Raw genomic sequence first — 19,604 nt, forward strand, 5'->3', positions numbered from 1 at the left:
CTATTTGCTTTATTGTTTGCTGTTTCTCTTCCATATACATCTAGCTTGACATGTATTCACACATACACACACAAATAATATATATACATAATATTTTTCTGAATGATTCAAGAGTAAGTTACTTGCATAAAGGCCTTCACCCCCAAATATTTCAGTGAGCATTTCCTCTAAATAATAATATTCTCTTACATTTACACAGTAGAGTTTTCAACTTCAGGAAATTTAATACTGATACAATATTTTTATCCAAGCAAACAACCATATGCCAATTTTTTAGTTGACCTAATAATTTCCTACGTAGCATTAACTATTTTAACTGTGGAAATATCTTCCGTTTAGGTACTGCTAAATGCCAAGCAAGTTTGCTAAAGAGAGGACAGGTGCAATATAGTTTAGCCCAAATACCTCCCCAGCACTGTTATTTTACATCCACTCAGCACATCTTTCCTTGCCAAAAATGTTACAAGATACAAAACTTAAATTGTATCTATTTATGATTCTTTGTAGAGCTTCTCACAAATCACCTTCTTTTCATTTTGGTGCAGAATACAAATTTGTCGAATAAAACACAGGAGCTCTGTCAAAAGAGTCTTTTCTCAGGTTAAGAAATTTCAGAAGGAAATTATAAAATTGAAAACTAAATTTCGTATAACATTTAAATGCTAATTTGTCCAGTTTGCTTGTTTTTGTGAGCATAAATTTCAGTGTTTTCCTTTTTTATAAGCTTTCATTTATTACCATTTACTAAAAGCTTCAAAAGATGATTTGGGAGTGCTTCGTCTGATTTAATAATTTGATTAAACTCTTTAACTGATCTTGAATGCAGGGCAGCTAAAATGTAGAAGACTCATTTATGAAGTGCTCACAGTCATTGTAGGGAACTTAGATTAATTTACAAAGCAGTTCTTTAAAGGCTGAAATAACCCTACCTCTGACTGATGAAGAGAAGCAGAGAGAAAATGTATTCTGTCATCCTGAAGTGGTTTTTGTTTGTTTGTTTGTTCGTTTTCAACATCAACCTCATTACAAAAATATTCTCAGGGAAATGCAAACCAAAACCACAGTGAGACACTACTTTATACCCACTAAAATAGCTATAATAAAAAAAAAATCAGATAATAACAAATGTTGGTAAGGATGTGGAGAAATTGGACACCAGGCACTGCTGGTGGAAATGTAAAATGGTGCAACCACTTTGGAAGACAGTTAGGCAGTTCTTAAAAGGGTAAATCTAGTTACCATATGACCCAGTAGTTCCACTCCTAGGTATATACCCAAGAGAAATGGAAACATACGTCCACACAAAAATTTGTACACAAATGTTTATGACAGCATTATTCATAATATCCAAAAGGTGGAAAAAGTATTGTAGTTTATTTACCCTAATGTGGGTGTGGGTGCGTATATATATAAATTTTGGGAACTAGACAAGACTACAAAAGAGTAACTATTAAGGAGGAATCATTGAAAAGTAGGTAATTAAGAAAGTGAAAACATCAAGAATCCTTTATGGATGGAACACAGCAATGTGGCCTCTTGACAAGAGAAGCCTGATGTTTCCATATTAGAAAAATAGTTTTTTATGTACACACCAGAGTAGGAAGATAGTTGAAGTAAAGAGGTAAATTGAAATGCAAATGGAGGGCAAGTTTATAGACTCTGAAAGTTTTTTTAAAATGATGCTTTAAAAAATGAAGTTTTGTTTTGTTTTGTTTTTTAAGATGACAACAAAATACTTGAAAACAACTCAGTAGGAAAGACCTTCAGCTTTTACGTTTGCAGAAAGGTAGTTATATCACATTGTTAAGAAAGTGAAGCAACTGTGTATTCTAAAAGTCACTGTAATGAGAAAGATGTGAGAAGAAGATGCTGAATTTAAGGAGTTTCTCCAGTAGAAATAAGGAGATGAATTTCAATGAAACCTGGGAAGTAGTAGAAGAGGCATGGATGGGTTTTTAGAAGTATTAGAAAAGGAGGTTTAGAAAAGAAGCATCCACAGAATCTGCAGTCATTACAGTGAGAACACCACATAAGGGTCTTTGCCAGAAGAGTGCCTTGGAAGAGGCGGGGAAGACAGAAGGAGGGGACGGGCACAGCTTGGTGGGTGACCTGCAGGATAATTGAGTTGAATTCAATATACTCTGGTTATTAAAGTCTTAAAATGTAGAACAAAAAACTTAGCACAATTAACACCTAGCATCAACGGTGCAGAAAAGCCAGTTATGCAAAGCATTGCCCCCTTCACCTGTTTTCAGAAACTGAGGTGTTACTATAAAAGATCTCTCAGGCAGAGCCTGCAGCCAGGAAACCCCATTGTTTGTAGTCCTTTCAAACGTATTTCCTGTGCCAACTTCCACTTGGAAGAAATGATGTTACTTGGAATGGAATATCTTTGCGGTTACTCACTCTCACCACTGCAAATCCCGGTCAGGGGTTCTCTCCGACCTGGAGGAATTGAAAAGGTGTTCTCGATTTACAGCATCATCTTACTGCACAAATACAGACCTGTTACCACTTGTAAGAGATGCACAACCCACTGCAAGTTTTCTGTTTGACTACAGGAGACTTTCGGTCATCAGTCAAGTTTCCAACAGATAACTCAGTACTACTGACTCAGTGCCTCGCTCATTCATTGCAAACCTGATTGACACCGAAAGCAACACAAGCCATTTCCAGTGAGGAACTCAAGCTATCATTTATGTCCCAGGTTTAACTATTGTATATTCACCAAAGAATGAACCGGAGGGCAGGCCTCCTGTTTCTGATCCAGCTTTGTTGCATGCAGCCTTGTCTCTGAATTGGGAAATGCGGAGATACTGTACCATTGCATTTAGCTCAGAGAAATGAAAAGATTTGGGAAGATGAGGACCAATTAACATATTTATTCTTAACCTACTTCCTGCTCTATCACTGTTCCTGCAAGGTGGTTATGGGACTATTCTAATAAGCATTTATTGTATAGGTTGCCAGCAATAATGTCTTAAGGAAGCACTGCTCAGGACTTTTAAAGAACTCCAATATGGGGACCGTTATGTTGTGATTTACTTGTTCTGTGATATGCATTCATAAGAGAAAAGCTGGGGTAGAGGCTCGACATCAACTGAGTTCACGACGAGGGGCCCTTAAAGGACCTCAGGGAGGATCTTGCAGCACCCCACAGACAATGAGGGCTTTTAGGAGAGACCCGTTATTTCCGAGGTAGCTGGCAACTGGACTCTGCCTGCGTTACTAGGGAATGAGCTAGTTCACAGAATCACTGACTTGCCGCTATCTCCTGTCTGAAGAATCTGAGCCTTCAGAGGGCATGACCCGTGTGCCAAACTGCAGGCCACGGTCGGGCTGCTCACATCACACCGAGGGGTGCCCTGATGGGTCTGCTGGGCCCGGGGAGCCTGAAAGTGCCCTGAAACGCTGCTGATGCCCAGAGGAGCTGGTTGAGGCTGTGCTGCCACCTGCCCCAGATAACTTCAGGAGCCGTCAGAGCCGCTAAAGAGGCAGATGGCACCCAAGGGCAACGTTTGTGGGTGCTCATTACTGTTCGCTTTCTGATGCAGGAGGTTTAAAATCTCCTCCACCTTGCAGAAAGCACAGGAAACGGAAGAAGGGAAGTACGTGGGACCAATGAGATGCTCAGGGAGATGTCAGCCCCAGCCGGAAGAGCGGAGTCCGCAGTCCCAGAGGCTGCCTTGTCGGGATCAGAATTTTCCAACATGTTTACCTCTTCCTGCCTGGCAACAGCCATGCAAAATGGACTCTTCTCACTTCATCTAGTCCCCCTCAGGCATAAGTACTGATGTAGCTCATAAAAACGGATATAGCTCAATGACCTGATGGCAATTTGGCCTGGAAAACACTGAGAGCCGCCACTGGGAGAGTCTGGAGGGTCTGGAAGCAACCCTCGGTCTGTCTGGGAGTCCAAGCCCCTCCTCATCCTGGGCGGATGTAAGGACGTCCCAAATGGTGTGTGGGCAAGTGTAATTTAAGGTGGCCAATTCCAAGAGCCTTATTCCAAAATGTATGTGTCCTGAGAAGGTACCTGTGGCTATTCTGGTCCTGGGCTCTCTCATCCTCTTCCACAATTGTCTTCTTTCCACTTTACTGAAAGGCATCCATCTCAAACATCCGAATAGGCACTTATCCTTGTGCACTACTCAGAAGTAAAAGCCCCTAGTGCACTAAACAAAATGACAGTTTTAATTTCTTGTGATGGGTGACAAAGTAATGGCTACTAATGACAAGGTAGGTAGTTTCCAATTTTTGTTTCCAAAATAATTGAAGGAGAACATAACCTATTTATCAGTTGTAGTACTTGAAAAATAATTTTTGATAATGGATCAGTATGTATTGTACTTTTTGACATATATTTCAGCTACTTTACCTATAATTTCATTCCTTCCCATTTGTCCTATCTCTTTTCCTCCTTTATTTTTTCTCTTTTGTATTTATCACTCTTTACCATGCTGTATTATACATTTTACTTAAAAAAAAATCTTATTTGATGTCTGACCCCTTCACCACAATTTAAGTTTTATGAGACAAGAATTTTTGTCTGATTTTGTCTGATTTTGTTCAGTTCTATATCCCCAGCACCTAGAACAGTGCCTGGTACAAGATAAGCCCTCAAAACTATTTGGGGAAAGAAGGAATTAAAACAATTGAGTGACATTGCTGTATTCAATTTCCTCTCATTCTCATTTTTTTTTTTTTTCTGTGAAAGTACCTGTGGTAGCCTATTGCATTCCAGCAAAACTAATTGAAATAAAACCACTCTGCCCATTTTATTAAGAGGTACCCTTCCAATAAATATTTCATTTTATGTTTAAGACTTGTTCATCAATGTCTGTAATACATTTATGTTTGCTCAATCACATTGGTAGACAATAATTGCAATTATTGCAATTGCATCTAAAGAAGAACTTTAACACTTAAAATCTGGTCACAGGAAAATATTAAATTTTTATTCATAGGAATAAATCTAAAAAATTTGCAAGTTCTCTGCACTGAATACAACCAAATATCTTGACGGAAATTAAAGATGTCTTAAACAAATGGAAGAATATAAAACATTCATGGATTGTGAAACTCAATATTGTAAAGATACCAGTTAATTTGTGGATCAGTTAATCTATGGATTCAAAGCAATCTCAGTAAAAAAATTTCAGCAGTTTAATCAAAATGCTGATTCTAAAATGTATGTAAAAAGGCAAAGACTGAAGATTAGTTAATAATCTTGAAGAACAAACTGTGAAATTTCCTAATTAAGATTTAAGATTGGTAACTGGACTACACAAACTAAGAATTTTTGTACACTAAAAGGCAACATTGAGAATGAAATTTCAATCTAAAACAATTTTTCATTGCAGAAATGTAAGGGTACACTAAAAAAAACCTTTTAGAAACAAAGATATTACATTAGGACAGAAGTTTATGGGTGAAGAGGAACGGAAGTACAAGTTCAAAAGAAAATGGAACAATTTAAAATTTCAACTATTAATTAATGCTTGTTTAGGTACTTTTAAAATGGATAATTAAGGATATTAAATTGCTATGACATCGAGATTACGTGGGATACGTTCAAGAGTAATGCCTCAGTTTTATTATTAAATACTGTAGTGATTTTGTAACGGGTCAACGTATCTAAGCTGGAATTGCGTTGTTTCCTGACTTCCCCTCTCTCTATGGGTCTGAGTCAGGGTTGGCTACACGAGACATTAGTGTGAGACGTGGAAGACCGACGTGAAGCAACAGTTATCATGCTCAGGAAGGTGGTCTAGGGCCCAGGCCCCTCTGGACTTGTCCACGGAGTGAGGAGAGCCAAGATCAAGACACGTTTGACAACTGAGACCGCGATAGGACCCTTGCACAGCTCAGTGGATGCCGGCAGGAAAGATGGGAAAAGACAGGGCTGCCCAGCCCCGCCCCTGACAGCCGGCACCTCAGAATCAGTCCTGGGAGGAGGACAGCCTTCCCTGCACCGACACCTGACGCGGCTGAGAAATCAGTGAAGTGGCTGAGGTTTCCTGGAAGTGACCACCGTGACAAGAAATGCTAAATCTCGTTTTGGGAAAATAAGGGAAGGTACATTGTTGCTTCTTAAAGATCATACCCACAACATTTGCCAAATCATATTCTGTTACATTTTATTGAACCAGACTTTAATCGTGGCAGATTATTAATTAGAATTTCATCGTATAGCCATACAGAACAGCTATTAAAGGTCAACAGTTTTTTTTTGGGGGGGGCATTGTTTTCACAGTTGTGTAGTATTTGAATCGCATCCTAAAATTTTGTTATTCTAATGATAATCTTCACATATTGAGTACCTGCTAACAAGACACTTGACTTGGAGCAAGACCGCTGGGTGTGTTACATACGCTTCTCCACATCCAATTAAATTTTACTGGGCTAGCCCGTTATTTTTCTTACATCGTGCAAGTAATTTATATTCTTACTCAATATTTAAATATGAATGCTTTAGTTTTAATCTAGTGAGTGCCCAATGTATCTTTCTTTACCTATTTATGAAGAATTTCGTTGTTATCCTTGTTGGCACAGCTGGGGGTTTGAAAGCATACGGATTTTGGTCCCTGAAATATCTGGATCAAACATTAGTTCCACTTCTTGCAGGCTGTGAGCTGGGAAAACTCTCGGTGTACTCGTCTGTACAATGAAGACAATGACTGCCTGCCAGGGTGCGGACGCCCCAGGGGAGATAAAAGCCGCGGAGCGCGTGCAGCAGACCGCAGGCTGCTATTGATTTATTCACACATTTATCTTATTCCGAGGACACATTCCCATCAACTACTGATTCCCAAAATTTCAAAACCTTTGTTTAGCTTAGGATAACAATGGTTTGTGAGAATTCCAGCATTCTATTCCCCCCTTCCCCACAAGAGCATCTGTCCTTGGGGAACTTGTATTGAGCTCGCGTCTAGTCTGATTTTCTCATATTTGGAAAGAGTAGCTAGTCTGGAGGAGGGAGGATTGATTAGTCCATCACGTTTTGAAGGCTGAGGTTTCACCATCTCTGAGTGTTTTTTATTCTGGAAAATTAAGCTTCCGCGTATAAGGACATGGCAAGGAAGAAAGTAAAGCTCAAGGGAGGCAGAATTTTCAGAGTTCAGGGTCACGTGGGATTGTGGCGCTCCCTCTGTCCAGGGCTGGTGCTGGGCACTCCCTGAGCACGTGTCCAGCCCATGTGACCCGCCCAGTGCACCCGTGACCCGCCTGAGTGCACACGGGACACCTTTTTTTTTTTTTTTTTTGGCTGCGTTGGGTCTTTGTTGCTGCGCGGGCTTTCTCTAGTTGCGGCAAGCGGGGGCTACTCTTCGTTGTGGTTCGCGGGCTTCTCACTGCAGTGGCTTCTCTTGTGGAGCACGGGCTCTAGGCGCATGGGCTTCAGTAGCTGTGGCTCGGGGGCTCAGTAGTTGTGGGCGCATGGGCTTAGTTGCTCCGCGGCATGTGGGATCTTCCTGGACCAGGGCTTGAACCCGTGTCCCCTGCATTGGCAGGCAGATTCTCAAAGACTGCGCCACCAGGGAAGTCTGCACACGTGACACTCTTGATCACCATTTTTTTTTAGCTTTTAACTGGCATTGTTTTTATTCTCTAGTCCTTTCCCCCCACAGTAGCACAAATACTGAGGGAAGATCTCTCTCTTTTTTTCTTGGCATTTCAAGTCACTCCGTGGGATTCTTTGTAGGTAATATATCCCTTTTATGCAAAGTGCACAGTGACTTTTTCCTAATGCTTTCAGTGTTATTCCTTTAGATGCAGGGATGCACTTATTCTAGTTATTCTGTAAGGATCCCATGGACCATCTCCAGTATTTTGTCTTTGACTCTTGCAAGGGGGAACCTGGTTATAGTGTCCCTACAGGGTCCTTTGATAAGAAAGCATCTGCCACCGTGGCTTCTTTCCTCACTCTTAGTTGCTAGAGTTGTATCACCTTTATAAAGATGCCTCTGACATACCAGCTCCCACCATCCTACTTCCTCAATACACACATACACTTTTTAGTTTTGATTTTCTCATATTCAGAAAGAAAGGAGCTAGGTTCTCTTTTTTTTTTCTTTCTTTCTTATTTGCATTTTCATCTTTAACAGTGTATTTTCTATTCCCTTTAAAGTTACTCAGCTTTTTTAAAGCGACACAAATTGTGCTATTTTCCTGTTGTAGACATACTCTTAACCCTTTGGTTAATCTGCATCAGTAATTGGGTGGAACGGCTGCTTATCAACTACAATTTGGCTTTCCTTAAGTCTCTTTCAGAGTTTTTGTAATTTTTCAATTACTATCTGCTCAGAATCACTGGTGGCTTTGTGTCACTACTGCTGGGCTCATTCAGAGGAACATTTTATTCTAGAGAAAACAAGATTTTAAAAAATTCTGAAAACACCTCCCTTTTCTATTTTTGGAGCTCCCTTTTCATTTTTATTTGGCTGCATTTCCAGCTTTTGTTTCTCTCATGGGTCCAGATCTCTGGAAGCAGATGTTCCCATAATCAGTGCTGACAGTTTCTTCCCACTTTAAAATTTTCTAAGAGTAGATAATATTTAAATAATGGCATAATGAATTTCTAAAATCTCTTTGGGGTCAATAAAGCAGAATGGAATGGCTGAGAGGAAAAATATTGCTTAAAAAGGTAAGGGCTAAAAAGTGTTCTAAGAATCTGTCTAAACAGATATAATTTTTCCCTTATGTAATACATTTTTTCTCAGTTATTCAATTTTTCCCCAATATATTTTTATCATTCTCATTTAAATCTGGCTAATGTTCTACTTTGCCCGATAAATCAAGTGACAAATACTTGTTGACTTTGAAGTCTCTCTATAATTCACTTTTACTGTCTGCTTCTACAATTTTGAACATTTCCCCTTTGAATATTCTTTTTTCTTTTTTTAAAATAGCCTCTATTATTACTTTTGTTTTTCCCATTTCTAGGACAGACTCCATCGCAAAAATGCCATTTCTTCTGAGATTGTTTTATAAATTCTTTTCTCTTTCTATGAATTACTGTTCAAAGAAAATTGAATCTGATCATATTCTTCCCAAGATTAAATCCATTCATTGATTGCACGTCATCTAGCGGAGTATCCCAGCTGGAGAGACCTGAGTAGGGCGTGCGTGTGCATGTACACACTTGCTGAGCCAGACTTGGGGGATCTAGCCCTTTGGGGTGGTCATTTATTGCTCGGAAAAAGTAATTTATTTATCACAGAGTGCCTTATAAATGTTATCTTTCTCTATAAGTGCCAAGATATAAAATAGGTTGGGACTCACTGGTGTTAAGACAGAATCCAAGGTCCCTCAAAGACTGACCCCGCTGTTCACTTAGTGAACTGAACATACCCCACTACTCATCACTTCCTGAGTATCCCATGGTTTTCCCAAGCTTTTTTGACACACTTTTGCCAGTATTTAAAATGCATTTCCTTTGTTCCCTTCCTCATGATGTAATATTCTTCATATAAGACCATGTGCTCATGCTCTGAGCAGCCATGCCTAGTGCCCTGACACACAGTTAACCTCTGCTTATCTTTTTTGTGCTTCTGATTCACTTTATACAGACCATTATCTGCACTTTACTATTCCATAATGATTTACATGCCTTGCTCACTTATTAGAATGTAAGGTCTCCTGGGAAAGGGACCAAGTCTTATTCATTTCTGTATCCTTGTGGGTCTAATACACAGAAGTCTTTCAATAACTGTTTCTTGAATGAATGAATCAAATCAATACAGGATTAGCTATTTAGCTATTTAAGCTTGTTTAAAGCCCTAAAATTAATCAATAATATGCTGGAACTGGACTATACTTTTGGATCTGGACAGGTCAATGACCTCAGACAAGAAGAGATTTGGGAGAAATGCTGAATCCAATCAAGCATTTAAATATCTACAAGAATTGGCAACCTACCTGGAATATAGAAAGAACACAGAATTCCATCAGGAGCTATGGTTGAAAGAAGTCAGTGTAATGTCAAGAAAGCATCTGAGTCATGTGGGAAGACATTAAAATGTTTTAAAGGGTTAGTGAGTATAAAACCAAGCAGAAAGAGACTCTTAATCAGAGTAAAGTCTTGTGTCTACTCAAATCTAACGTCATCTGGGTCCTGATGCTGTGGACTGCTGAATTAATCACATTTGAAGGGTATGGAATGAGATCTCCTCTTATTCCACCAACTATTTCAAAAAGCTCTGAAAATCCATCAGTGGAAAGTGAGACTCCCCTTGGAATTGAGGTCCTGCTTCCCAGCTGAAAATCCCTTAACATACAGCAAACTCAAATTGCTTGAGATGCTTATTTGTTGGAGAAATAAATTTCAATATTTATTTCAACATTTATTCAACACTGTGGCTCCATCATTTTAAACATGTGGCTTCCAAAGCTTCTATGCTGGTCTGTATCCAACAGGCAGAAACGGGAAGAGCATGGAGAACCACATGTGGAAGTGACGTGGGTGTTAGGCCTGGAAGTGGGGGTGTCCCTTCGGCTCACATTCCATGATCTGGAACTCAATGTCACGGGACACCTAACTGCAGGGAGCCTGGGAGATGCAGCCCAGCTGTGTGCCGGAAAAAGAAAGGATGCCCAGCATGGAGTTAATTAACACATCCATTACAGAGACAGACTGTCTTGTTAACCTGCCCAGGACTGGAATCCTCTCTGAACCAGAGCACTGTAGTTAGAACTCTATTCTGTGCGGCCTGACCTTCCCATGTGTGGGGCTGGCTTAGGTCTCCACCCTGTTGGTCCCAGCTTTTTGACCGTACGTCTGTCCCCTTGGCCGTAGTTTGCATTTGAGTTCACTCTATGGTGCATCTATCTTCCAAGCCTCTGTTGCCTCCCTGATGTCTTGTCCAGGAGTCCATAAACTCAAGCTCTTGCTCTAATGTGGTAGAGTGGAGGTTTACTCCATCTCCCTATATCTTTTTTTCTTTTTAAAGATTTTTTGATGTGGACCATTTTTAAAGTCTTTATTGAATTTGTTACAATATTGCATCTGTTTTACATTTTGGCTTTTTGGCCCCGAGGCATGTGGGATCCTAGCTCCCCGATCAAGGATCTAACCCACACCCCCTGCATTGGAAGGCGAAGTCCTAACCACTGGACTGCCAGGGAAGTCCCCATCTCCCTATATCTTGACCTTCAAAATTACTAAAAATCCATCTGATTATGCTAAAGAGATGCAGGACCTCCATTTGTTAAACATAAATATTTGTAAGTTGGATGAAGGTGGTCAAAAGGTACAAACTTCTAGTTATAAGATAAATATAATAAATACTAAGGGTGTAATAACAGCATGATTAATATAATTAACACTGCTGTATGTTTTATACGAAAGTTAAGAGAATAAATTCTAAGAGTTCTCATCACAAGGAGAACTATTTTTTTCTTTTATTTTGTTTCTACATGCGATGATGGATGGTCACTAAACTTTTTGTGGTAATCATTTCATGATGTATGTAAGTCAAATCATTATGCTGTACACCTTAAACTTATACAGTACTGTATGTCAATTATATCTCAATGAAACTGGAAGAAAAAAATTGTAAATGTACCGAGCATCTCACTAAATTCTGAACATAATCCTAACACTTCATCAAATTTGAGAACCTTGTAGTTTTGAAATCCATTTTGAAAAATGAGTTGCTGGGCCAAGAGAATTTACTTAATAAAATAAACTCAACAATCATTTAAAAAATATTTTTATTATTTTATTTTTGGCCACGAGGCATGGCTTGCAGGATTGCAGGATCTTAGTTCCCCAACCGGGGATCGAATCTGGGCCCCTGGCAGTGAGGGCACTGAGTCCTAACCACTGGACCGCCAGGGAGTTCCCTCAACAATCACTTTTTTTATTAGATGCTATGTGCAAGGCATTTTCTAGGCTCTAGAGTTATATCTGGGAACATAAAGATTCTGACTGCAGAGATTTTGTATTCTAGTAGAAAGGTTAGGCAGTAATTTTGTAGCTATTTGGCAGAGTTATAGGGACATGCTTCAGGCTCTAAATCTAAGCTGTGGTGAGGATAGCTGCAACTCACCAGATTGTTACCAAAAGAAATTTATACTCTCTGAGAACCAGTAGATTCTTTGGCTTATTGGACCAGTACTACGACTCCTTTGAAATACTGACTGTGACCACGGGATCATCCTTACCTGGGTCTCATGTATTTCTCCATCCTTGACTCTCACACATTTCTCCTGTCCCTCCACCCTTGTATGGTCAGGCCACACAAGATGGCTGTTCTCTGGCTCTCTGTACATCCCCTGCTGGACCAGTCCCTGCTTCACCTACACCCTACCCACACGACTGACTTTCCCTCTTAATCATACAGCCTAATCAGTAAATGCCTATGTACTTGCCCTGGACCCCTGTTAGTAATTGTTCTAATCTTTATATCAAAATGTCTCCACTATGTTAGTTTATCAAAGGGGCAGTGAGGGGCGTGCTTTTCTGCTGTTTTCCCTGGTAACCAATGAGCCAACCTGACAGTGGGGTGTCGCTCCAGGTCCCTTTCTGCTTCAGATGTGTAAGATCCCCCATTCATGAAACCACTGATGTCTCTGTTGCTGACTCTGGGCTCTTTCTTCCGTCTTGAGGCTGGGCCTCCAGGGGTCAGATGGTTGTATAAAGAGCTATTTTGAGATTTTCCATGTAAAATGCTGAACCCACATCTGGGGAGTTCATGTTCTTTTCAAAAACTAATGCTTAGGATTTTCGATGTACATTTCTCCTGCCGATCAACATAGACAGCCCAGGCTGGCCTTGTGAGCCCGACAGACGTCCCATTCGCAGCGTGCAACCTCATAGCAGAAGAGGTAGTGCTAGCAAGAGCTCCTCTGAAAAAGCCTGGCAATATTTATACAAATTAATACACTTTTCAGCATTTTTTGCCTCCCCTCCACACTTCCTTGAATTAAAAACGTTCTTTTTAGTAAATCTGACAAGGCACTAACAAGCCCACAAGTTCATTTCAGCAGTAGATGGTTCACACACAAGATGTTGACTTTTTTTTTATGGTTATTTTTAATTTTTTTTTTTAACATCTTTATTGGAGTATAATTGCTTTACAGTGATGTGTTAGTTTCTGCTGTATAACAAAGTGAATCAGCTAAACATATATCCCCATATCTCCTCCCTCTTGCATCTCCCTCCCACCTTCCCTATCCCACCCCTCTAGGTGGACACAAAGCACCGAGCTGATCTCCCTGTGCTATGCGTCTGCTTCCCACTAGCTATGTATTTTACATTTGGTAGGGTATATATGTCCATGCCACTCTCTCACTTCGTCCCAGCTTACCCTTCCCCCTCCCCGTGTCCTCAAGTCCATTCTCTATGTTGGTATGTTTTTACGACTACAGGTTCCAAATATCCTGGTCTCACAAAAGTGTTCACAGAGATTGATAGATTTTTAAAAAAGAAATAAAAAATGAAACAGATATAAATAGGCTTTTTCATTAGAATGAATGATGAAAAGTATTGACCCTACCTAGCAGTACTCTTGCTTTTGTGAGCTTTTTATTTCATTGTCTTTGACCTGCAATCATAGTCTTTATAGGAAATGGCTAAAGAGGCTGAAAGGTAACTAAGAAGATGGGTGGCTGGAAATAAATGTTTCCTCAAGCATTTATTACCCTTCAGAAATGTCCATCAGCTTAAGTGTTACGCCCATAGAACCACTTAAGCAGTGCAGAGGAGAGAAGCGGGTAGTTATTAATTTTTAAGGCTGGCTGACAGCTTTCAGTCCAAGAAAGGCTTAACTTTGCATTTTGAATAAGGCAGAGATTTTCATTAGTTAGAATAGAAATCGAAATGATAAATGATATATTGTCTGCCAAAATACTGTGACATTACGTTATCTACTTGCAGTTACCTTTCAGAAGAAGCTTTCCAGAAGCATACTTAGATAAATTGGAAGGCTACCAGTATTGTTTTCTTATTTTATGTTTAAATTTTGGAAACACAATTCAAAGGACACGTCTTCTCGACTGTGTGTTGGTAAGGGCAGTTCATTGTTGCACCCGAAATCTAAGTGTTGGCACAGATTGTACTAGTCTATGAGATCATTGCAATTGGTTTCAGACATTTCTTTTTGCTCACATCTGCCTTCTGAAGACTCTAGGACAATTTAATTAAAATTGCACTTTGATTCCTACTTCTTTCAATAAAAAATATAAAATTACCCTCACTTGAGAACTATCAGACTAAAAGGTTTGTGATTGCTTTCTACTGTCACCTTGCTCCCTGCCGATTATCATGTCAGGTTGGTTTCCTTTGTTTTGAGCACCCAAGACCCTTTTGGCTCTAAGTATTATTTGAATTGATGGTAATATAACTACTTTATACAGAGGTCTCTTGGTAACTCAATGTAGGGCCCTAATAACAAACAGTACAATTAAACCATTAATAGAATAGGCTGCTAGCAGGTGCTTCAATGTTGGTTTGATGGGCATTAGAATAGCTGATTCAGAGGTTTCTATAGAGAAACTTAAGCTAAAGACTCTAAAATCAATAAAACTACGATATCTGCCAGTAGCAATCTGATCCATATACACTGACATTATTTCTCTAAAAAAGGCTGATAGAAGGTCAAAAATCTTTTACCCAATTTAGATGAGCCTTTTATTTTGCATGACATTTTGCATTTCCAAGTTTTGCTTAAAATCACAAGCTTCAGGGAAAAGCCCTTGATATATTTATTCTACTAGATAAAAGAAGATTATTGATTAATCTACCTGTCCTCACACAATAAGGCGGGGATGAAGCATTAGCATCGTTTGAGAACCTCTAATCAGTTCAGTGAGGAGAAGAAAGAGGACCATTTTGGTACCTACTCAAAAGTACTTTATAAGGTATTCAGCTGGGATTTAGCAATCAGTGTATCATTTTTGGGGAAGTATTTATTCAGCACCAATTCTAATAATTTTTTTTAGTTTTCAATTCCAGTTAAAATTGTTCTTGCTCAACCGGTTGTTCGTTGGCTGTCCCGCTCTCTTAGCTGTGAGTTGGAAGCATGCTGCTGATTTTCTGTACATGAACTTGGTCAAATTGTGGAACTACTAATGGAACACCTGAAAATGTACTTTTTGAAGTTAACCTCGTAGTCAAAAGTATTGTCATTACAACAGCACTTTTGAAATGTCAGAGACTCTCCAGCTCATCTAGCATTAAACAACAAAACAAAACAAAACAAAGCCCCAAGCAAGCAGAAAAGAGATGATGTGGTACGTCTGCGTGTTTTCACTGCCTGATGAGTTTAATCTCAAGGTCTAATATTTCTTCCAGTTGGTTAAATAAATCGTCATTGTTAACTGGATTCCGGTTCATACACCATGCACTGTACCTGTTTGGTAGCAAGCACTCATCAGACCCTTTTGGAGTTGTGTTCTAGAAAGAAGTTGTAATGGCTAGCTAGACACTTATCCTCATTTTTTTAAAGAGTCAACTTTGTAACCCAGAGAGTATCTGCAGCGGTATAACCAAATCCCTGGGATGGTTGGGTATGATGTGTTTATCTAATAATTTATTTTTTTTTTAAATTAAAATTTTCTTTGGTATTACATGAGCCCATAATGGAGTGGTGCCAAGAAGTGCCTTAGACATTAGCAGGCGCTCCATAAATGCCACTCGTTAACCTATGTTGCTAAATCTCTACCCACATAACTTTGGGTAATATGTCTTTTTTGTTTTTAGTGTTCTGCTAAAATGTGACCACTTAGCTTTTTATCATTCCATTAATTCTTTTTCAGCATCTCTCTCTCTTTTTTTTTACATCTTGCATTGAAGGTTGTCATGTTTAGTTTTCTCAGAGTAGTTTATGTATGTGTAGATCTTGGTAGACTGTGTTATTGTATTGATGTTATTGCTATCAGTCAGATTTCAAAATTCTGCAGCCAGCATACTAACAATTGGTGATGGATAAAACAACCCCAATTTTCTACTCAGAGAAACGTTTAGGTCCCTGATGAAAAGTTACTAAAATGATACAACAGCCATCGGTAGGTGTCCCTGTCTCTGAGCATGCCCCCACATGACTTGGTTTGAGAGTTTCAATACTTAGTGCCATCTTGTTTGTGTGCAGTATAGTTTGTAAATGTTTGATTGTAACTTTACTATGCTGATTTTAATCACTTAAAATTCCAAATATAAAAGATTTCATGGTCCTGTAATGATAAGTTTTGGAAGCTATATCTCAGATAAAATAAACCCACAGGTAGGTAGAATAATACTTACAGGTGTCCTCTTCTTCCATGAAAATACTGATCACATAACAGGCATACACAAAACCAACCAACTGCAAAGGAGAAAAAAAAAATCTTAAAAATCTAGGACAGATGTCCATAATTAAAAAGCCTAGGTAACCAATAGATAAAGAATACACAGTATTATCATCTATGAATTCATAATAGCAAAAAATCTTAAATGCTATTTAAATGTTTTAAAATAATAGCCGTGATTTTAAAGAACCTTTTCATTTCTACTTAGGTTTAATAGCTTTCTAAAGTAGTACACAGAAATGGGGAAAAAATTGCGGATATTTCACTTAGAGTTTGATTTGGGATTTACAGTTCTTATATTGTAAAATCACCACAGATTATTCAGAACATCTATTTTTAAGTTTTGACTATTTGTAGAGCAATTTGTAGCAACTCTCATTATTACTACAACTATTTTAATGTTTAATTACCACAAAGGGAATCAAAATATGTTCATTGTAAATTAAATACCAATCATTTACTTAATTGTGGAAAATGCTCTGAGAATGTAGATTCTATTTGAATACTAAATTGTTTTGTTAATTATACACTGCCAGCCACAAACACCAGATATATTGTTCTTCTTTCTTGACCGTTCCTCCTTTGTTTCTGCATCCCCTCCCTTCCCTAATTAGTAACTATTTGAATCTGTCCTTTGGAACTCAGGGAATGTTTAAGAGACTGAAACCTTTTTCCTACTAAGAAACAGGGACGGGCTTCCCTGGTGGCGCAGTGGTTGAGAATCTACCTGCTAATGCAGGGGACGCGGGTTCGAGCCCTGGTCTGGGAAGATCCCACATGCCGCGGAGCAACTAGGCCCGTGAGCCACAGCTACTGAGCCTGCGCGTCTGGAGCCTGTGTTCCGCAACAAGAGAGGCCACAATAGTGAGAGGCCCGCGCACCGCGATGAAGAGTGGCCCCCGCTTGCCGCAACTAGAGAAAGCCCTCGCACAGAAACGAAGACCCAACACAGCCAAAAATAAATATAAATAAATAATAAAAATAAAGGAATTCCTAAAAAAAAAAAAAAAAAGAAACAGGGACACGAAAAGGCTTTTGTACCCAAGGGGGCCTCACAGGGTCCTGCTTGGTTTCAAGGGCAGGGATGTATATGTGCGCCCATAGTCCAGGGGTAAGGCCTTCTGAGGACAGCTGGCTGTGCTCTTCTGGAGCAGGACCTACCCAAGAGAACAATATTACTTTGAGTTCTTCTGCAGCCACATCATACAGGGGGCCTCCTGTTCCCTCATGGGATATTGCTAGTACTTTAGTAACACATGAAGTCCTAATGTGTAGTCCTGGTGAGGCTACCAGAGTCAAGCCACACGTTAGATATTGTTGAAGGCTGGTTTTTCTTAGGTTTTTAGAAAATAGATAGATAGACAGATAGATAGATAGAAAGAAAGAAATAGGAGTAATATTTTCTCCTTATGCTCCCATGGATTATCTTGTTCATTCCTTTTAATACATGTGTTCTACTTTGGATTCCTTTATGTGCCTCATTAGATGAATATGACCTACTGTGGAGAATTGACTTTGAAGATGACCCTTTTGCTTGAAGAGCAGTGCAATGAGTTCAGCTGACATGAGTCCTAGTGACAGAAACAGGCAGATCAGATATCTTTTGAACCCTAAAGAGCTAGACCAAGTGACAGCCAAACAAATCAAGAGTTTCTTTGTATGCAGTGTGAGTAGGATGGCGGATACTTTGGGTCTCTTCTACTCACTTTGCAAGGAGAAGGGTAGTAGAAGAATGGATGAATCATGTTACAATAGAAAAATTTCTGAACTAGTTTTGTTACTTTTGTTACAGACCAACATTTAGATGCTGCATTGTTTACCTTTGACGTTGCTTATTGAATAGTTAGGCCACAGATGCTTGATAGCTTACGTAGTCCAATAATTTTTCCCCTACAGCAAACCCAGGTAAGTTAAATCTCACAAATCATTATTCTTCCATCTAAGTAGGTGAAAGATAAGCAAACTGTTTTGATTGAGTGCTGTAGGACTTTTCTAGTATAAAGCTAAGGCCTGCACGATAGCTCAATACTACAATGAATATTATTTTTCTACTTTCCTAATAGACTATACATCTCTACAAAAATATCTATTTACACCTTTATGCTGATTTGAAGTAGAATAAATTATTATTTTGTCTTCATTGATAGCTTTTGAGATGATAATGGTGTCTAAACTGTATATTAGCACATTATTAGCCTCTTTGGCAGGGAACATATTTTGGTGTCTTCTAACATTAGCTCATTCCATTTGGTATGCTGGGTCCATCGGCATTTACTGGTTGGTTCATTGGCATTTACTGGAAGAAAGGCCAGAGGATTGATGAGAAGGGTCCTTGAGAGCAAACTCAGTGAACTCAATGCTAAAACACTGTTTTCATACATCAATATGTAGAGTTAATTTGATGGGGTTGAAAAAAATCCCATCCTAATAGAGAGATTTTAACTTGAAAATGAAGTCTACCCCATCCTTCTCTGGTTTGCCTTCCAGCTGTTACAAGACACCTGGAAAATAGTAACTGCTAATGACTGTTCCATAAATTGCTTTGTTACATATTTATACATTTAAAGGAACAAATCTAAGCAACCTCTAGGGACTCTTTTTAATACAAAATAAAAACTTATTTTTTTGCAAGAAACTTTTTAATGATTCTAATACAAGTTTCCTTCCAGGCTAAACAAAAAAGGGGTTGACCAGATGGCTAACACTGAAGAACAAATGCAAGTTATTTAGTCCTGATTCCATCATTTGAGTAAGTGCAGTTGAAATTTAGGGAGAGGTTTGGGGTTAGGATGAGACACTGAGCAAGTTAGAAAGACTGCATAAGAAGATGATTATAGATGTACTTTTATAAAGGCAAAAGGAGCAAACTCAACTGAATAATTTTTCAAATAAATTTTTCAAAAAAATGTTTTTACTTAAGTTTTATTTATTTTGTATTTCTTCCCTGTGTTTCAGGACCATGGATTGTTTTAAAATTATTGGGTTAACTGTGCTTCTGAAAAGACTGTACTGAAGATAATTCATCGATAGATTTATTTCTCTTTTTCCAAATGAGTCTTTTTTTTTTTTTTAATAAATTTACTTATTTATTTATTTATGGCTGCGTCGGGTCTTCGTTGCTGCACGCGGGCTTTTCTCTAGTTGTGGTGAGCCGGGGCCACCCTTCGTTGCGGTGCGTGGGCTTCTCATTGCGGTGGCTTCTCTTGTTGCAGAGCACGGGCTCTAGGCACACGGGCCTCAGTAGCTGTGGCTCGTGGGCTACAGAGTTCAGGCTCAGTAGTTGTGGCTCATGGGCCTAGTTGCTCTGCGGCATGTGG

The 19,604-nt window shown here is 39.1% G+C and overlaps 1 protein-coding gene across 1 annotated transcript in view; it reads right to left on the minus strand.

Annotated features, from left to right (window-relative positions):
• NKAIN3 (sodium/potassium transporting ATPase interacting 3) overlaps window positions 1–19,604 on the minus strand; it is a 247,328-nt gene that overhangs the window by 11,570 nt on the left and 216,154 nt on the right. Inside the window, 1 exon segment of the mRNA XM_036830086.1 lies at window positions 16,244–16,304. Coding sequence (XP_036685981.1) covers window positions 16,244–16,304 — 61 coding nt within the window.

The sequence above is a fragment of the Balaenoptera musculus genome, chromosome 17 (genome assembly GCF_009873245.2).
Source record: "Balaenoptera musculus isolate JJ_BM4_2016_0621 chromosome 17, mBalMus1.pri.v3, whole genome shotgun sequence".
NCBI lineage: Eukaryota > Metazoa > Chordata > Mammalia > Artiodactyla > Balaenopteridae > Balaenoptera > Balaenoptera musculus.